Raw genomic sequence first — 18,387 nt, 5'->3', positions numbered from 1 at the left:
GGATGGGCTATATGAGTCACTAGTTATGCCTTTTGGGTTAACTAATGCCCTAAGCACTTTCATGCGTGTGATGACCCAAGTGTTGAGACCCTTCATGGGGAAGTTCCTAGTCGTATACTTTGATGATATCTTGATTTATAGCATGACTAAGGAGCAACACCTCAACCATTTGAGGCAAGTTTGTGGGATCCTTAGGGCCGAGAAGTTGTACGCCAACCTAAAGAAGTGCGCGTTCTTGTCTAGTAGTGTGATCTTCTTAGGTTTTATTGTGTCAGCTGAGGGCGTATCGGCGGATCCCGAGAAGGTCAAGGTCATCGTTAATTGGCCTGAACCCCGCAATATTTATGAAGTGCGCATCTTTCATGGCTTAGCCACTTTTTATAGGCGGTTCATTCGAGGCTTTAGTTCCATTGTGGCTCCCATCACAGACTGCATAAAAACGAGAGAGTTTCAATGGACAAAGGCCGCATCAAAGGCCTTCAAGGAGATAAAGGTCAAGATGACCGAAGCTCCAGTCACGCGACTTCCAGATTTTTCAAAAGCTTTTGAAGTCGCATGTGACGCGTTAGGAGTCGGCATAGGAGGAGTACTTAGCCAGGAAGGGCACCCTGTCGCCTTTTTTAGTGAGATACTGAATGAGGCGAAGCAAAGATATTCCACCTATGATAAGGAATTCAACGCGGTAGTGCAATCACTACGCCATTGGCGACATTACCTGTTACCGCAAGAATTCGTCTTGTTCTCAGATCATGAGGCCTTAAGGGCCTGTTTGGTTTTCCAATTACCACGGTATTTGGAAGTAAAGAAGTAATGATTGCTGTTTTACTTGTATTTTTAATGATTGCTTATATTTCGGTTGACTACAGTCACATGTTTGATTTCTACAATCTATTGGAAGGACTCTATACCAAATCAGCAATCTTGTGTTTGGTTTATAAGAGTATTACGAGCATCACACCAGCTGCAGTGTTATGGTGTCCATCACCTCATTGCTAACTTAACTGCAGTGGCTGTTTGATTTTGTTTGTTTCCATTACATTCTTATACAGAAGAGTGGACTGACGGTCTCTCCCACAGTCTATTTCCCCTCCAGCAAGATCTAACTTTCACTATCTGGTAAACGAGAGAGACAGGGATGGTTAGCATGGACGTTGAAACGGAAGAAGATCACCAGGCCAGGATGGCAATCTTCTAACGACGTCAGGGAAGGATTTCAGCAAATGGAATTCGGAAGGTGTGGATCATACCTTGCATGTGGAAATCTCCGTTCGGTCTCGCTGGGAAAGGAGTGAAGGCTTCTGTATTCTGAATGAAAATATAGCCGTGTGCATATGTATTACTAGCTGCTAAGGTGGAATGGTGTCCCGCCGACCACCATACTTATTTCAATCAGAAAGACGGGCGTCAGACGATTTCATTCGAGTACCTGCATTGTAGCAGGATTTGGATTCTGCATTACCGCCGAATCGAACCAACTACAGTCGTCCTTTTAATGTAGTTGAATACCATTAAAAACCAAACAGGTGTGAAATGTCATAATTGCCCATTGCACCCTGAATACTGTTATTTGGTAAAACCAAACAGGTCCTAAGATACTTGAACTCTCAGAAGAAATTAAGCCCCAGGCACGCTAAGTGGGTTCAATTCCTTCAAGAGTACACTTTTGTGCTTAAGCACAAGGCCGGTGTAGAGAATAAGCCTGCCGACGCGTTGAGTCGTCGAGTCGCATTACTCAACTCCATGAGCGTTGAAGTTACGGGCCTTGAGCGCATCAAAGAAGAGTATTCTGAGTGTCCAGATTTTGGGGTTGTGTATGTCTTTATTAGAGAGTCCATCAGGAGCTAACAGTGAGTATTTGATTTTGGACGGATATTTGTTTAGGAGTGACCGCTTGTGCATACCACGCAGCTCCCTTCGCGATTTTCTTGTCTGGGAGTTACATTCAAGGGGGGTCGCAGGTCATTTCGGTCGTAACAAGACCATTGCCCTAGTGGAGGATAGATTTCATTGGCCAATCCTCAAGCGGGACACGCCCAAAATTATAGGGCAATGCCGTACTTGTCAACTGGCAAAGCAGAGAAAACAGAATACATGATTATATACACCTTTGCCAGTCCCATTCATCCCTTGGCAGGACATCAGTATGGACTTCGTGCTTGGACTTCCCAAGACTATTCGAAAGCATGACTCCATATTTGTTGTCGTGGACCGTTTTTCTAAAATGGCCCATTTCATTCCTTGTTCTAAGACCTCCGACGCCTCTCATGTTGCCAAGCTATTCTTTAGTGAGGTCGTCAAACTGCATGGGTTACCAAAAACCATAGTGTCTGACCGTGACGTGAGATTCATCAGTTACTTTTGGAAGACACTATGGCACATGATGAATACTAGGATCCAATTTTCTTCTGCCTACCACCCTCAGACCGATGGCCAGACTGAGGTGGTTAATAGGAGCCTAGGGAGTTAACTTCGATGTTTAGTGGGGGAGCATACCAGGACATGGGACGCCGTACTACCCATAGCCGAGTTTGCATACAATAGTTCTGTCAATAGGTCCACAGGTCTAAGTCTTTTTGAAGTCGTTACTGGTTATAAGCCTAGGAAGCTTATTGATCTTATCCCCATATCATTGTCCCATAGGCCATTAGAGTCTGCAGAGTCTTTTGCGCATCACATACATTCATTGCATCAAGAAATCAGGCGAAAGATCACTATTAGTAATGAGCATTACAAATTTTCTGCAGACCTACATAGACCTTTTAAAGAGTTCAATATTGGGGATTCTCTGATGGTTCGCATCAAGCCCGAGTGGCACCCTCCAGGGGCCGTTCGTAAGTTACACACGCGTAGTGCTGGGCCCTTCAAAATTATAAAGCGAAACGGTCTCAATGCATATGAGGTAGATCTTCCACCTTCCATGGAAATTTATTCCACATTCAATGTGGAGGATCTAGTTGCTTTTCAGGGACCCACTGATATTTTGTCTAGCCCTTCGCCCACCCATCCTGATGCCCCAACCTTATCCTTTGATTCATGGCCTCTTCCCGACTTTTCATCCCAGCCTCTGCCTCCCATACCTAACCTTCACACACCCAGAGAGGAAATAGAGGATATCCTGGACCATGAGATAATTTCCACGTCGGATGGCGGGTTTCAGAAATACCTAGTTAAATGGAAGTCACCCCCAGCTTCAGACAGCGCGTGGCTCACTGAAGAGGAGCTTCAGAGACTTGATCCCGACATCCTAGAGCGGTTCACGAGTTTTATTTCGCCAGTGGCGAAATCTTCGCAGCCGGGGAGTTGATGAGGACATCGTGCATACGCACGCCCACACACCACCACCCCTACGCACGTACGTACGCAGAAGAACCCTACCATCGATCTGGCTTGATAACGACGTCCACGGAGGGCCTCCTATCTAGAAGACAAGTTTTGGTTCAGAAAAATGGGCCCGATACTCAAGAAAAGCCCATCATGGGATCTCATGATTGTGGCTCATTCGTCGGATTGATTTCATATTTTAGGTTTTGTTTATTGTTATTATTTAGAACATTGTGAACGCTTTAGATTTTTCTGTTTGTTTTTTATTTTAGTTTACTTCATCGCCAATTAATAGGTTGCGCACATGGTGTGAGTTTTGAGGTATACGATTTTCCCTATAAATAGGCACCCCTTGTAGTTCTTTTGATTCACTGAAGTAAATAAAAAAATTCCTGCTTTATTTTTCTGCTCTCTTCGTGAGTTGTGGAAGAATTCAAAAGTGGGTGCGAAGCCCTCCCTTTTCAAAGGGCTAACTACCGTGGTGCGAAACCACATCGATCCCGATTCACCCCCATCCTCCATCATTTTTTTCTCCATCTTCTCCCACCATTCGTACTTTGATTTTATCCTTTTGTTACATCAGATTTCTTCATTACAACAGGTTTCTAGATTTCGGCCCGTAGGTGAGTTGAAACTTCGGCGGAGCACCACGCACAAACCGTACATCGGATCGAGCTGAGATTTGGGAGTTTTGGAGACCATCTCTGGCCGACCAGGGCCAATGTGGCCTTTTTCTGAATAGTGGGCCCCACACACATGCGGCCGGGATTACATGCACGTCTGTCTGGGCCATTGTTGCTGTCCACACGCGGGATCATCTTTAGCTCAGGTTTTTATCCTCTTTTATCCTCTTATAGCCGTTTTTCATGAATTCTAGCGCTAGATTACGTTTTCCCTAAGTTATTTGCCAATTTTCTTACCCTAGGGTTCCCTGAATTGGAATTTCTGAATCCCTTGGATTAGGGACTGATTATTATGCATGCGTGGATGATTATTTCTTATTTTTTAGTATCGTTTGGTTCATAATTTTTATTGATCCAGCCCTATGATGTGTAGGCCTGGACTCGCATAGATTCCCCTTAATTGAATGTTTGGACTTTCATGTTGGATATGGAATTTGTGTAATTGTTTCTGAACTAACGTGATCTTAAGCCTGAAATCTCGCATATCATATTTAATTTTCATGTCCTGCATCAAATTTGGTATCAGAGATGCGGGGACACACTCGGGGTGGGTGGCCCATGTAATTTGGGGCCCACGAAGGGGATTCGGCTGAGGTCCTAAACCCATGCGATGTGGGGCCTGGGCTATGAGATAAGGGGATTACTTCGCCATACTCTAACAGTTCGAGCTTTTAGAGCAAGTGGTTAATTGTCATGCAACAAATTGGTATCAGAGCAGGAGGTCTCATGTTCGAGACTCCTCACTGGGGGTGATTAATGCAGGGGTATTTTCACACCGGGCTCGAGTGGGGTCGCTTGTGGGATGCAGGGGCACACTCAGGGTGGGTGTGGCCCACAGAGGAGGTCTCGTGTTTGAGATTCCTCACCGGGGGTGATTAATGTGCATTTCACACCAAGCTCGAGTGGGGTAGCCCATGAGATGCGGGGACACTCGGGGTGGGTGGCCCATGTGATTTTGGGCCCACGAAGGGGATTCAGCCGAGGTCCTAAACCCATGCGATGTGGGGCCTAGGCTATGAGATAAGGGGATTACTTCGCCATACTCCAACAGTTCGAGCATTTAGAGCAAGTGGTTAATTGTCTTGCATCAGGTATCACCAATGTATTGCCAATATTTTGGACTGTGTAAATTCCAGGTGTCTCTTGTATCATCAATGTATCAATGATATTTCGATAATATCACCAATGTATCGATGTTGCAAAAAAATTGTTTATTAAAAAATGTTTGGATAGATGGATTGATGGATGGATGTATGTTTGGATGGATGGATGTATGTTTGGATGGATAGATGGGATAGATGGATGTTTAGATGATTGGATGCGATGGTTGGTTGGTTGGATGGATGGGATGGATTGATGGTTGGATCATCATGCATCTGTATAGTGTTTATGCTTATTTATGTATGAATGTATAGTGTCTGCATGCATTATGCATGTTTGTTTGCTTGTAAATTGCTTTACTGAGATTTAAGTGATTGTTGTGTTACTATTGGACTGATTTCTTACAATGACATGTACTTTTAGGCCCCATTAAAATGGAAACTTATTAAGTATGCATTCTTTTTGCATTTTTTTAATTCCTAAATATGCAAATATATGTATTTTGGCGTCTTCTGAAGTTTCACAGAAAAATTTCAACGTTTTCCTCATGTTTCTCCAATGTTTCCCCGCATTTACGGAAATCGGTGATATCGATATTGTTTCCATATCCCAGCCAACGAAACTTGTAGCGATACCGATTCTTTGAACACTAGTTAGTGCATCTCCAAGTGTCTAATTTATTCTTATAAATAGGTAGGTACCAAGGTACTTTTCCTTCATTTATCTGGCATTTCCTTTGATCTTACAATCTTGTTGAACAACTTTGTGAATGAAAATGACCCAGTATCTACCATACACTTCCAAACCTCCACTGGTATACCATCTGGTCCAAGGGCTTTTCATGTTTTCATCTTTCTCAAAGCTTATTTCACTTCAGATTCCTAATCCTACGGAAGTATCTTGCTCTCTAATGTCATTTGAGTTTATGGTTCCTTTTATTCCTATGCTCTCAGAGTGGTTTTCATTTAACAAGTTTTGAAAATAGCTTTGCCAACTTTCATTAAATGATGATGATGGAAAAAATACCTAGACTCATCAAACACACAAATATTGATCCTTAATTCAGTGGAATTGTCAAGACACACGTAGGAACAATTTCCTCCAAAAAAGAATCCGAGGTAAAATGAGATATTTTTATTGTCTTTTATTTTATTTTATTCAATTTTAAGGAAGTTTTTGATTTTCTAGTGATATATGTTGTTATCGCTTGATAATTGTGTCATTTAGCAAGTATTAATCAATATAGTGTAAATCTTATAACGGGGGCACTGAGGATATATTGTGATATCGATAATATCATGTTATATGGACATGTATCGACCGATATATCGTCGACATAATGGATTTTATGTTATATACCCAATATATCGTATCGACACCATGCAATATCAATAATATCTCAGGTATCATGGATGCATAGATCACTGGCATGGGACATGAACTTGAGTGGTGTGGCGATCATGTATCGGTGTTTTGTTAACGTGCATTGATGTGCTCACTGTTCTTCCTTACAACCAAGTACTTGAGATCAATGTTCGAAATATCGGTATTGTGTTACATATTGCATCCTTGAGATACAAATGCATATCGGTTATCGCACGGGATATATCTTTTGTATCGGGTAATTTTTCGAACTTTTTGGGAAACATGAGGAAACATTGGGAAAATGGTTGAATTTTGTAATAAAACTTTACAAATTGTTAAAAAAAGGCCTTAATACACACTTTTAAAACATAACATTTCAAAAAAGAAGTGCACATAATAGGTTTCCTTTGTATAGGGTCCTAAGCTATGTGCTCTTTGACTGAACTAATGCAAATATATTCAAATTGAATGCATAACATTTAGAGTGTATGTGATGATCATATCATCAAACACTCCTAAATACTTTGAAATTAGTCTCAATTGATAGCTGGTTGAAGGGAAATTTGAATATATATATATATATATATATATATATATATATATATATATATATATATATATTAATAAAAAAAATTGATTAATTTTTAATTACAAAGTGATTTTTATTTTCCAAAAATAGATAAGGACTTAACAAATCTGTAGATCGGCCCTCATACATGTTTGGAGCGCAACATTGCAAGCAATTTGGGAGAAATTGGGGAAATTTTGAATTTTCCCCAAATCGGACCACCTAAACTCAAATTTTGAAATTAGAGTGTATGTGATGATCATTTCATCAAATACTCCTAAATAATTCGAAATTAGTCTCAATTAATAGCTGGTTGAAGGATTTTTTTTCTTTTTTTTTTATAAAAAAAAAAATGGAGAACGTGAAGAACTAATGGATATCGAAATCAAAGCTCAAACTCCATGATTTTTCATGCAAAACATGAAGAACTAATGGATTTGTAATCATTTGACACTGATTCAACATAATGTCAACAAAAAAGGGATTTGAAATTGAAAATGCTCAACATATCGAACTTGTGGGATATATCAGCACTACCTGTTCGTTTCGTATCACATAGGTGGGATACAAGATATATCGTGGGATATATCGGCCGATATCGTCGATATTTAAAACATTGCTTGAGATATCCTTCACACTTTTTGTCAGATGGTGCACTTGTGTTCAACATGGGGCATGATCTATGTTGGCATGTTAGTGGTGTTTGTGATCATGTAGCATGCGTTCCTTGCTATTTTGTGCATCCTAATATTTGAGCATGGCCCTTCAATCATGTGTGTGGCCTGAAAATTGCCCCTCCATGACCTTGCTTTGTTGCCTTGTGATTTGGGGTGAGTGTATAATAGTTGGTCTGTGGGTCAATATTGGGTGGGACCATGTTTGCATGTGAGTGGTGTCAATACGAGCATTTTTGTTTTTTGAAAGGTAGCGTCAATACTTCCCAAGAGCCTGGTAAAAGAGGTAGGCTGATGTTGCGCCAATCAAAAAATGTTTGCCAATCTGCCAGTTAAAAGCAAAGGCCCCAAATTGCTGGGAGAGGCTAAGATGACAACGGCAATGACGACCTTTTGAACTATCTATTTGGTGACTATTATATCTCATTTTCTAGTGAATGGAAGACAGTGTGGCCTTTGTTCATGCTTTCGTCATCTCCTTATCTTTTTTGACTTGCTATAATGAATATTTCTTTTTATTACTTTTAGTCTCATAGTTTATGTTTTTGACAATCACTCATTAGGTGCAGGGAATGCATTTTCTCTAGAAGGAATTCTCTTCATTTTCCTGTCAGCCTCTCTAATAGTTTGTCCTCGTGAGCTCTACAGGAGAAACTTTGCAGCATGCTAAAAGATGTACTCAAGAGCAAGCCGAATTTGGATATTGTGAAACTTCACAAATCAGGAGGTGTGGTTCCAAGAAATACTAAGTTCCGCCAGAAGGCCAGAAGCTATAGGATAAGGGTAAAATGCCATCTTCAACTCTATCATGCCCTTGGTGGAGAATTTATTGCCATATGGTTGTTTTTGGTTGCAGTAGGTTTATTCATCTTATATATGTAAGTGGTCATTTTCAGTTTATTGAGATGGATATGAAGCCATTTACCACCCTTCTCCACTGTATACATTATCTGTGTATGGTATCCAACCATCCTAATCCATTCCTAGTGCTATTCTTCTCCCTTGACATCAGCTTGTTGCCATCCCCAATATGTTTTTCCTTTTCTCCTTTCTTCTGTCTCTTGTAGGTGCACTAACCATCCTCATTTTCATTCTATCCACCATTTTTTGTACTTTTAACCTGACAAAGTTCCAGCATTTCAAGTGCTCATATAGATAAAATTATAGTTAAAAGATACCTATAGTCAACCTATACTCATGTAGCCTATTGCTTATATAATGAATGAGTTCTTTTTTCCTTTTGACAATACATTCTAAGGAGCATGTGTTGTTGAGTTAGGGAACTGATTCTGGTTCATTTTTCGAACTGATGAAATTATGTTTGTCTTATGGTTCTGCAAATCCATACAACGTTGTGTCACAGATAGTAGGTGTGGCAAAGCAATGGTATACCCAAACTGCAAATTGTCTTGCACCTCTCCTGTTTTTGTAGTCCCAAGTACTTCTTTGTTTCTCTCCTTTTCCTTTGGGTTTCCAAATAATGGTGGATCCTGTTTTTGTTATAGGCTTGTAGCTGAGCTCAGTTGAAGTTTGATGTTTTAACTTTCCTCAACTTGGATGAAATAGGGTCCTACAAATTTCTTAGTCATCCTATTTTAGGCCCACTTTACTCCTACTGTTATCCCTAATTATTGCATTGGATCTATGTTGTTTGTTGTTTTAATTGGAGTCTTACATTTACTTCGCCAACATCTTTTATTCGAGTACCCCGAAATGGGTTTTACCTGGTGGCTGAAATAGCGTTACTAAGGGTGTGTTTGGTTGCACCAAATATCATGAAAATTTGCACCAAATTAGACTGATTAATCATGAAATATTATGAAATTTTGTGATATTTGACACAACCAAATTCACGCTAAGATAATCAGCCCTGATAGGGACATGGAAATGATTAGTATAACTTGGCAGTTCCTCAAATACTTGCATACTAAATATTCTATGGGGATCTTCCAGTGCATGGAACATATTTTTGTGTTTTTCTAAAAATAAACTGAATTTAAAATTTTTGTTTGGGAAGTAAAAATAGAATATATGGAATGCAATTTAGTAACAATAGGAGTGGAAATGAGGAATTAGTTAATATTGGTGACCAGAAGTGCCCTAAAATGACCATTTTCGATATATTGGGTCGATAATTCATGATCGCAGAGAGATTGAGAAGGATGTTGCGCAAAGAATTAGAGGTGGGTGGATGAAATGGAGATGCACCTCTGGATTTTTATGTGATCACCGTCTATGGTCTATCAATCAAACCAAAGAGGCAATTTTATATGGTAGCTACAAGATCACCCATGCTTTATGGGACAGAATGCTGGGCAGTTAAGGGACATCTTCATGTGATGAGTATAGCTGAAATGAGGATGCTGAGATGGATGGTTAGCAAGACGAGGAAGGATATAATTGGAAATCAATGCATTCGAGGGAAATTAGGAGCTGCACCAATAGGTAATAAGATGAGGGGAAGTAGAATTGGATGTTTTGGCCATGTGCGATGGAGACCAAGAACTGGCTGATTATAAGGAGAGGGTTCAAGTTGAAGGCTCTAAACGGGCAGCGGTAAGGCCCAAAAGGACATGGGAAGCAATAAGAAAAGAGTTGGTGGCCTATGGTTTAATGGAGGATATGACCCTTGATAGAGTGGAGTGGTGGAACGGTCTTCATGTAGCCAACCCCAAGTAGAAGTAAAAGTTTGAACACAGAAATATACACACCATCTCTGTATTATATTTTGTAATCTTGAATATCATTATGCATATGCATAGTGCTGGCGGTAGTGTCGACTTAAGACTGAGAAAAATGACAAATTTTGAATAGGCTGATGCCTTCAGTTCAAAATTCAGGCCTGATATCTGTCCAGACCAGATTAATCTTAACCTTACATAACCATTACGTAATATATAATGTTACTTCTATTGAGTCTCTACCATGCCATTAGAGTGTCCGGGTAAAAGAGGAAAGTTCATGTCTGGTGGGTAGTCAATCATAAAATTTTTGCCAGTACCATTCAGAAGTGGACCCCTAATTGCCAGTAGAAAGGCTATGACAGCGATGGCGATGATATAATGTGCTTTAGACTGTTTGGATGCACAACTGAATTGCAATGTGAAAATTTATTTCAATCAGGAGGAAACTACTAAATTGTAATGATCTTTCCTTGCATTCATAATCAGGAGCTAACCCTTCGGATTGCAGTTACATGACTTCCAAGTCTAGCTTGAAAGTAATGTAATTGCAATTTGGAGTCTATTCGCTCAATATGAGTACCAAGGAATGCATTGCTATTCAACTCAATAATGCATCCAAATACATCTAGTACATAGGATATGACGAAAGTGTATTGGTGATCTATCCCATATACATATAAGCATCTTCTGGATGTGATGCAGGACATGAAATTCAAATATGATGTACAAGATTTCAGGCTTAAGATCACGTTAGTTTAGAAACAATTACACAAATTCCATATCCCACATGAAAGTCCAAACATTCAATTAAGGGAAATCTATGCGGGTCCAGGCCTACACATGTTAGGGCTGGATCAATAAAAATTATAAACCAAACGATACTCAAAGATAAGAAATAATCATCCACACATGCACAGTAATCAGTCCCTAATCCAAGAGATTCCCCAATTTCAATTCGTGGAACCCTAGGATGAGAAAAAAAGGGGAAACAAATTATGGATAATGCTAACTAGGACTAGGGTTATGAAACTAAGTAAGAAAAAGGAAAAAAGAAGGAAATCCTGAACCTGGAACAGATCCCGCGTGCGGGCAGCGGGGTAGGATACTGACGCAAGTGCGCAGTAGGGGGCCGCACATGTGGAGGAGGCCCGAATCCCAAAAGAGACTTCTTGGCCTTGGTCGGCCAGGGGGGTCTCCAAACCCTCCAAATTTGATGACAATCCGACGTACGGCTGAGGTGCAGTGCTCCGTCAAAGTTTTGGCCCTCCTACCGGGCCAGATTCTGAAAACTGGCTGTAAAAAGACAAACAACTGCAAAACAAGTGGATTTGAAGCGAGGATGATTGAAGGATGAATCAAATAAGATGGAGGGGCAGATTGGGATAAACGTGGCTTCGCACCACGATACTTAGCCCTTCAAGGGAGGGCTTCGCACCTACTTGAATTTAGCTCTTCGAAAAGGGAGGGCTTCACACACTTAAATTTTTCACAACTCAGAAACTCAAAGAGTAAAAAAAAACTTGTAGGAATTTTTATTAAACTTAAATGAATCAAAAGAATTACAAGGGGTGCTTATTTATAGGGAAAACCCTATATCCCAAAACTCGCGCCATGTACATAACCTATTACTTGGCAATGAAGTAAACTAAAATAAAAACTAATCAAAGATATCTAAAGCATTCATGATGTTCTAAATAACATAAACAAAACCTAAAATATGAAATCAATCCGACTAGTGGGTCACGATCATGAGATCCCATAATGGACTTTACTTGGCTATCAGGCCCACTCTCTTAACCAAAACTCCGTCTTCTAACTAGGAGGCCCTCCCTGGACGTTGTCAGCGAACCAGATCGATGGTGGGGCCCTCCCTCTCCTTGTGTATGTGCGTGGGGGGTGGCGTGTGTGCGTGAGTGCGCATGATGTCCCCATCAATTCTCCCCGGCTGCGAAGATTTCGCCAATGGCAAAATAAAACTCTTAAACTGCTCCAGGATGTCAGGATCAAGTCTCTGAAACTTCTCCTCAGTGAGCCACGTGTTGTCTGAAGCTGTGCGTGACTTCCAATTAACCAGGTACTTCTAAAACCCGCCGTCCGACGTTGAAACTATCTAAGGGTCCATGATATCCTGTATTTAACATCTGAGTGTGTGAAGGTTAGGTATGAGAGGTAGAGGCTGGGAAGAAAGGTTAGGAAGAGTAGGTATGGGAGGTAAAGACTGAGAAAATGGGTCGGGACAGGTAGGTATGGGACGTAGAGGCTGAAAAAATGGGTCGGGACAAGTAGGTATAGGATGTAGAGGCTGAAAAAATGGGTCGGGAAGGATAAGTATGGGAGGTAGAGGCTAGGAAGATGGGTCGGGAGGGGGCATGGATCAAGGGAAAGGTTAAGGGAATCAGGATGGTTAAACGAAAGGCTGGACAATGCATCAATGGCCCCTTGAAATGCAACTAGATCCTCCACATTGAATGTGGAACTAATTCTCATGGAGGGTGGAAGATTTGCTACAAACGCATTGAAATCGTTTCGTTTTATAATTTTGAATGGTCCAGAGCTACGCGCGTGTAACTTATGAATGGCCCCCGGAGGATACCACTTAGGCCTGATGCGGACCATCACAGTCCCTTACATTGAATTCCTTGAAACATTTATACTGGTTTGCAGAAAATTTGTAATGTTCATTACTAGTAGTGATCTTCTGCCTGATTTCTTGATGTCATGAATGAACGTGATACACAAAAGACTTTGCAGGCTCTGACGGCCTATGGGACAGTGACATAGGGACAAGATCAATAGGTTTCTCAGGTTTATAATCAGGAACAACTTCATAAGGATTGAGACATGTGGACCTATCGACAGAACTATTAAACGCAAACTCGGCTGTAGGTATTATGGTGTCCCATGTTCTGGTGTGCTCTATATCCCTCCTAGGGGAAGACTCATCCGGTAGATCATCAGGAAAGACATCACGGGACTCATCCACTACTGAAATGGCCTCAGTGGGTAACTCTACACTAGCCTCTAGTGCACTCTCTCCAGCCACAAGGCCGTACATGTTATACCCCTTAAAATAGTGGTCTTGATGTCCCTCATGGGGTGGGTGCACGGGTGCATGCCTATAACTGATTCCTTGACCAACTCCATTTATTGGTCTATCCTCCAGTCCACCTGCCTGAGATTGAACATCTACCCCAATGAGGGGTTTTGTCTCGACGGAGGCCTTTAGTTGAGTAATGCGTACATCAAATTGATCAAAACGTTGGTCTATATATTGTTCCAAACGCTTACCCACAGACTTGATCTGTTAGGATTGTTTAGTAACTCTAGCAATTGCTCCATGTTTAAAGTAGGTTGCAAACCAAAACCATGACTCGTACATGTGGGCATACACTTGCTAACTCCACCTAAGGACTTTCTATGACAACTATATGCAACTAGATAGGACTAAATGATGCTATAAGACTCTATATGAGGGAAACTACACAGTGTTACTAAAATCTAGCATCATAGTTGGCGAACTACGGGAATAACAGAAAGTTACAGCAATGTGAATTACTAACTCCCTGCTAATAGAAATTTCAGCAACTAATATCAGGGACTACGGGCTTTTAAACAGCTATATGTGATGAAACTGGATGCATGAAGGACTTAAACAAACCTTGAACATGTAATGTATTCCCCTATAAGAACCCTAAGCTCTGATAGCAAATTTGATGCAGGACATGAAATTCAAGTATGATGTACAAGATTTCAGGCTTACGATCACGTTAGTTCAGAAACAATTACACAAATTCCATATCTCACATGAAAGTCCAAACATTCAATTAAGGGGAATCTATGCGGGTCCAGGCCTACACATGTTAGGGCTGGATCAATAAAAATTATGAACCAAACGATACTCAAAGATAAGAAATAATCATCCACCATGCACAGTAATCAGTCCCTAATCCAAGGGATTCTCCAATTTCAATTCAAGGAACCTTAGGATGAGGAAAAAAGGGGAAACGAATTATGGATAATGCAAACTAGGACTAGGGTTCGCATATGCGCATATGCGATTGCATATACGCATACTGTTGATCAAATCACATATGCCATGATGGCATATGCGATCCTGGCAAGCATGCCATGGCATACTTTTATATGTGATAAATATGCGATCGCATATTTCCCAATAGCCAAGAGTGGAAGATTTATATTTATATTTTTTATTTTTTCAAATTGGAGAACTTTTGCCTATAATTAGGCACTCATATCCCCTCCATTTTCGCTATTCTTTACTCTAAAGTTCTAAATCTCTTACTCTTTCTCTCTTACACCTCTTTCTTTCTTACTCTAATCTCTCTATAATTATTTCAATTATGTTTATTTTTTGTATTTTATAAGTTGTGCTTACTTTTTTAAATTAAGTTGTAAGTTATAATTAGTAAGTTGTTTCAAGTTATCCATTTATCATTAAAATTTCTTTGTTCGAAGTTTATAATAATTAGTTATCTTTTAATGTAGCTTGTTGATTGTTTTGTTAAAATTTATATAACATAATATAAGCAATTAAATATATCACTTAATGAAACACTCAAACTATAATGAAATAAGTAAAATAACCCAATCCAATCATGTGTACTAATTAGATGAGTTTTTCCCTCTTTTTTTTTCTTTTTTTTTTTTATAGAATTATTAGATTTTTTTTTTTTTTGAAAATAAAAAAATGCCATGGCATCTACAATTGTGCGATCGCATATGCGAGCAACATATGTTGATTGCATGCAACCGCATATGCGATTTGACAACATTGGAAACTAGGTAAGAAAAAGGAAAAGAGAAGGAAATCCTAAACCTGGAACAGATCCCACGTGCGGGCAGCGGGGTAGGGTACCGGCGCATGTGCGCAATAGGGGGCCGCACGTGTGGAGGAGGCCCGAATCCTAAAAGGGACTTCTTGGCCTTGGTCGGCCATGGGGGGGTCTCCAAACCCTCCAAATTTGATGGCGATCCGACGTACGGTTGAGGCGCGGTGCTCCGTCGAAGTTTTAGCCCTCCTGTCGGGCCAGATTCTGGAAACTACCTGTAGAAAGACAAACAGCTGCAAAACAAGTGGATTTGAGGCGATGATGATTGAAGGATGGATGAAATAAGACAGAGGGGCAGATTAGGATAAACGTGGCTTCACACCACGATAGTTAGCCCTTCAAAAAGGGAGGGCTTCGCACCCACTTAAATTTAGCTATTCGAAAAGGGAGGGTTTCGCACCCACTTGAATTTTTCCACAACTCAGAAACTCGGAGAGTAGAAAAAAACTTGTAGGAATTTTTTATTAAACTTGAATAAATTAAAAGAATTACAAAGGGTGCCTACTTATAGGGAAAACCTTATACCCCAAAACTCGCGCCATGTGTGCAACCTATTACTTAGCGATGAAGTAAACTAAAATAAAAACCAATCAAAGAAATCTAAAGCATTCATGATGTTCTAAATAACATAAATAAGCAAAACCTAAAAATATGAAATCAATCCGACTAGTGGGCCACGATCATGAGATCCCATGATGGGCTTTACTTGGCTATCGGGCCCACTCTCTTGAACTAAAACTCCGTCTACTAACTGGGATGCCCTCCCTAGACGTCGTCAACGAGCCAAATCGACGGCGGGGCCCTCCCTCTCATTGCGTACGTGCGTGGGGGGGCAGCGTGCGTGCGTGTGTGTGCGTGATGTCCCCATCAGGATGCTGGTACTGAGGGCCTATGTAGGTAGGTATCCGGATAACATAGGATGTTGAAATTGAAATTTTGTTTCGTATTCTAGCAGCAAATTCAGTTATAGTGTCTTCTAGAGTAGTATGCTAGCTGGAGTACTGAGCTTTTCTTATGATTTGTCCTCTGTTGGTATTCATTCATGTTTGTCCAGTGGCGGGCTCCTTTTTAGATTAGACAGAACAAGCTTTGTCATGCTCACGTGGGGTTGTTTGCAGGAATACTTTTACGGTCTGGTGAATGATCTCTCTCCTCATTCCAATGTCGCAAACTTCAGTGATGTTTTTCTTTTCAAAATTGGTGGTGGGCCACAGGCACCACGTTCAGCTCTTCCCATTGGTGCAGAGCCTGCTGCAGATCCTACACGGCTAGTACCTGTGAATATTAACCGTGACTTGCTCCATTTAGTTCTGGCTGTTTCATATGCCAAGGAACCCGATCAAGTTATTTCCAGGTAAATCACCTTGCCATCTTCCACAAGCGAAAAGACAACTTGTCTGTACAAACAAAACTCTAGCAGGGGAGATGGCTATCTGTTTTTGAACTGCTGGGTTTGATGTCTTTTTACACGTTTCAAGTATTTTGGACAATAGTGGCATTGGATGAAAGTTTATCGACCCATGGTTTTGCTGACACTTATCAACCATTTTCTGCAGTAATGTTGCTGGGTTCATCTACATCACAGACATCGACGTCCAGAGGTACATCTCCCAATTCTCATCATTCAATCTGTAGAAATGCATTCTCTCATATCTTGTCCAGCATGGCATGTGTTGGGAGGTTTAGGCTGTTCAACAAGTGGGTTCCACCATGTATGTGCAGTGGCTTCTACTCATTTGTTTAGTCATCAGGTGGGACTGGCATGTATGAAAATGATGGATAGCTGTTAAAAGGACCCGTGACATGCTCAACATGCACGTGTGGCCCACCTGATGAACAGACCTCATTTTACGCAGTGGCACATATGCAATGGGACTCCCATCCAATAGCGGCTTGTATCTCTCATGCGTGCAGATTCTGTGGAGGGTTTTATATGCTCCATCTGGTTGGAATTCAATAACTGATTATGCAACAGGAAGAAGATCACGTATGTTGCGCCGTGCCCTGGTGATCTCCCAAGCAGGTTTTTGATAGTTGGAACCTTGACGTGGCTGGAAACCTAGGAATGAAATGTGGAGGTCTGAATGTGCATCTTTCATGCAACATTACCAGTTTGGTTTGAAGGGGTGAGTGATGGTGTGCCTTACGTGCCAAGCTAGAGATGCTAGATGGGATCAGATGTGCAATATTTTGGTATCCGGTGTTGTTCTTTTGACATTTTAACCTTTAGTCATTACAGTAGCTTCTTTTGCATACTAAGCATGTAGTATTTGTGTTCCCTTTCCAAATTGTTAGAGGCTCATTGTCATATTTTCAATGGACCACAGATGTGTCGGAATCCACAAGCTATGTAATATTGCATGAGTTTCACTCCCAACTTTTTAATTTTTCTTCTTTTTTTTTAAAAATTATACATGAAAGTCAAATTTATCAGTCCTCTTATTTATTTATTTGTTGAGAAATGCTCCAGCACAGAGCACTATTAAGTTATGGTGCTCTTAGTTGCATCAGTTTTCTTTTACACTCCAATCAACTCATCTGATGTCCATTAAAATCTAGAATGCATTTCATGGGCCACCATGCAAAATTCACATGGATTGGATGATCCAATCCATCCTTGATTTGGTCTTTTTTTCTAAAGCCATACCTTTTCCACCCCATGGATTACCTAACAAAAGTGATTATTTAGGATCATAAGCAATCCATGTTAGTCTGTATCTAACAAATTGATGGATAAAATTGGCAGCAGAATGTAGCCCTCAATCTATTCATTCCAGTAAAAGAATAAATACATGACAAATCTCTATTAACTCATAAATATATAAAATTTAAATTTAAAGTAAAAGCAATTACCTGAAATTGACATTTAAATTTAAATTATTAGATAAGGGCATTGGGATGCAAAGCTAAGCCATGTCCTCATGGTGTAAAGTTAGGAAAATGTTGATGAAGATCATGGCATAGCTCTGTTAGGAAACCTCTACGGTTGAATCAGGATCATATTCCGGTAACAATAAATCAGGTTGTTTCGGTTCCTCAAGTATGAATATTTGCATTTATGTTAGGAAACCTCTGCTGTCGAATCAGGATCATATTCTGCTAACAATAAATCAGGTGGTTTTGGTTCGTCAATCATGAAGA

The 18,387-nt window shown here is 40.4% G+C and overlaps 1 protein-coding gene across 1 annotated transcript in view; it reads left to right on the top strand.

The window, feature by feature from the left end:
- LOC131251320 (protein CLP1 homolog) overlaps nt 1-17,623 on the top strand; it is an 87,087-nt gene extending 69,464 nt beyond the window's left edge. The window contains exons 7-10 of the mRNA XM_058251977.1: nt 8,361-8,495; nt 16,365-16,600; nt 16,803-16,847; nt 17,222-17,623. Coding sequence (XP_058107960.1) covers nt 8,361-8,495; nt 16,365-16,600; nt 16,803-16,847; nt 17,222-17,309 — 504 coding nt within the window. The 3' untranslated portion in view covers nt 17,310-17,623. The remainder of the gene's footprint in view (nt 1-8,360; nt 8,496-16,364; nt 16,601-16,802; nt 16,848-17,221) is intronic.
- Nucleotides 17,624-18,387: the final 764 nt, after the last annotated feature.

This window comes from Magnolia sinica, chromosome 7 (genome assembly GCF_029962835.1).
Source record: "Magnolia sinica isolate HGM2019 chromosome 7, MsV1, whole genome shotgun sequence".
NCBI classification, from domain to species: Eukaryota; Viridiplantae; Streptophyta; class Magnoliopsida; order Magnoliales; family Magnoliaceae; genus Magnolia; species Magnolia sinica.
The sequence above is the reverse complement of the archived record's forward strand: the minus strand, read 5'-3'. Positions and strand labels throughout refer to the sequence as shown.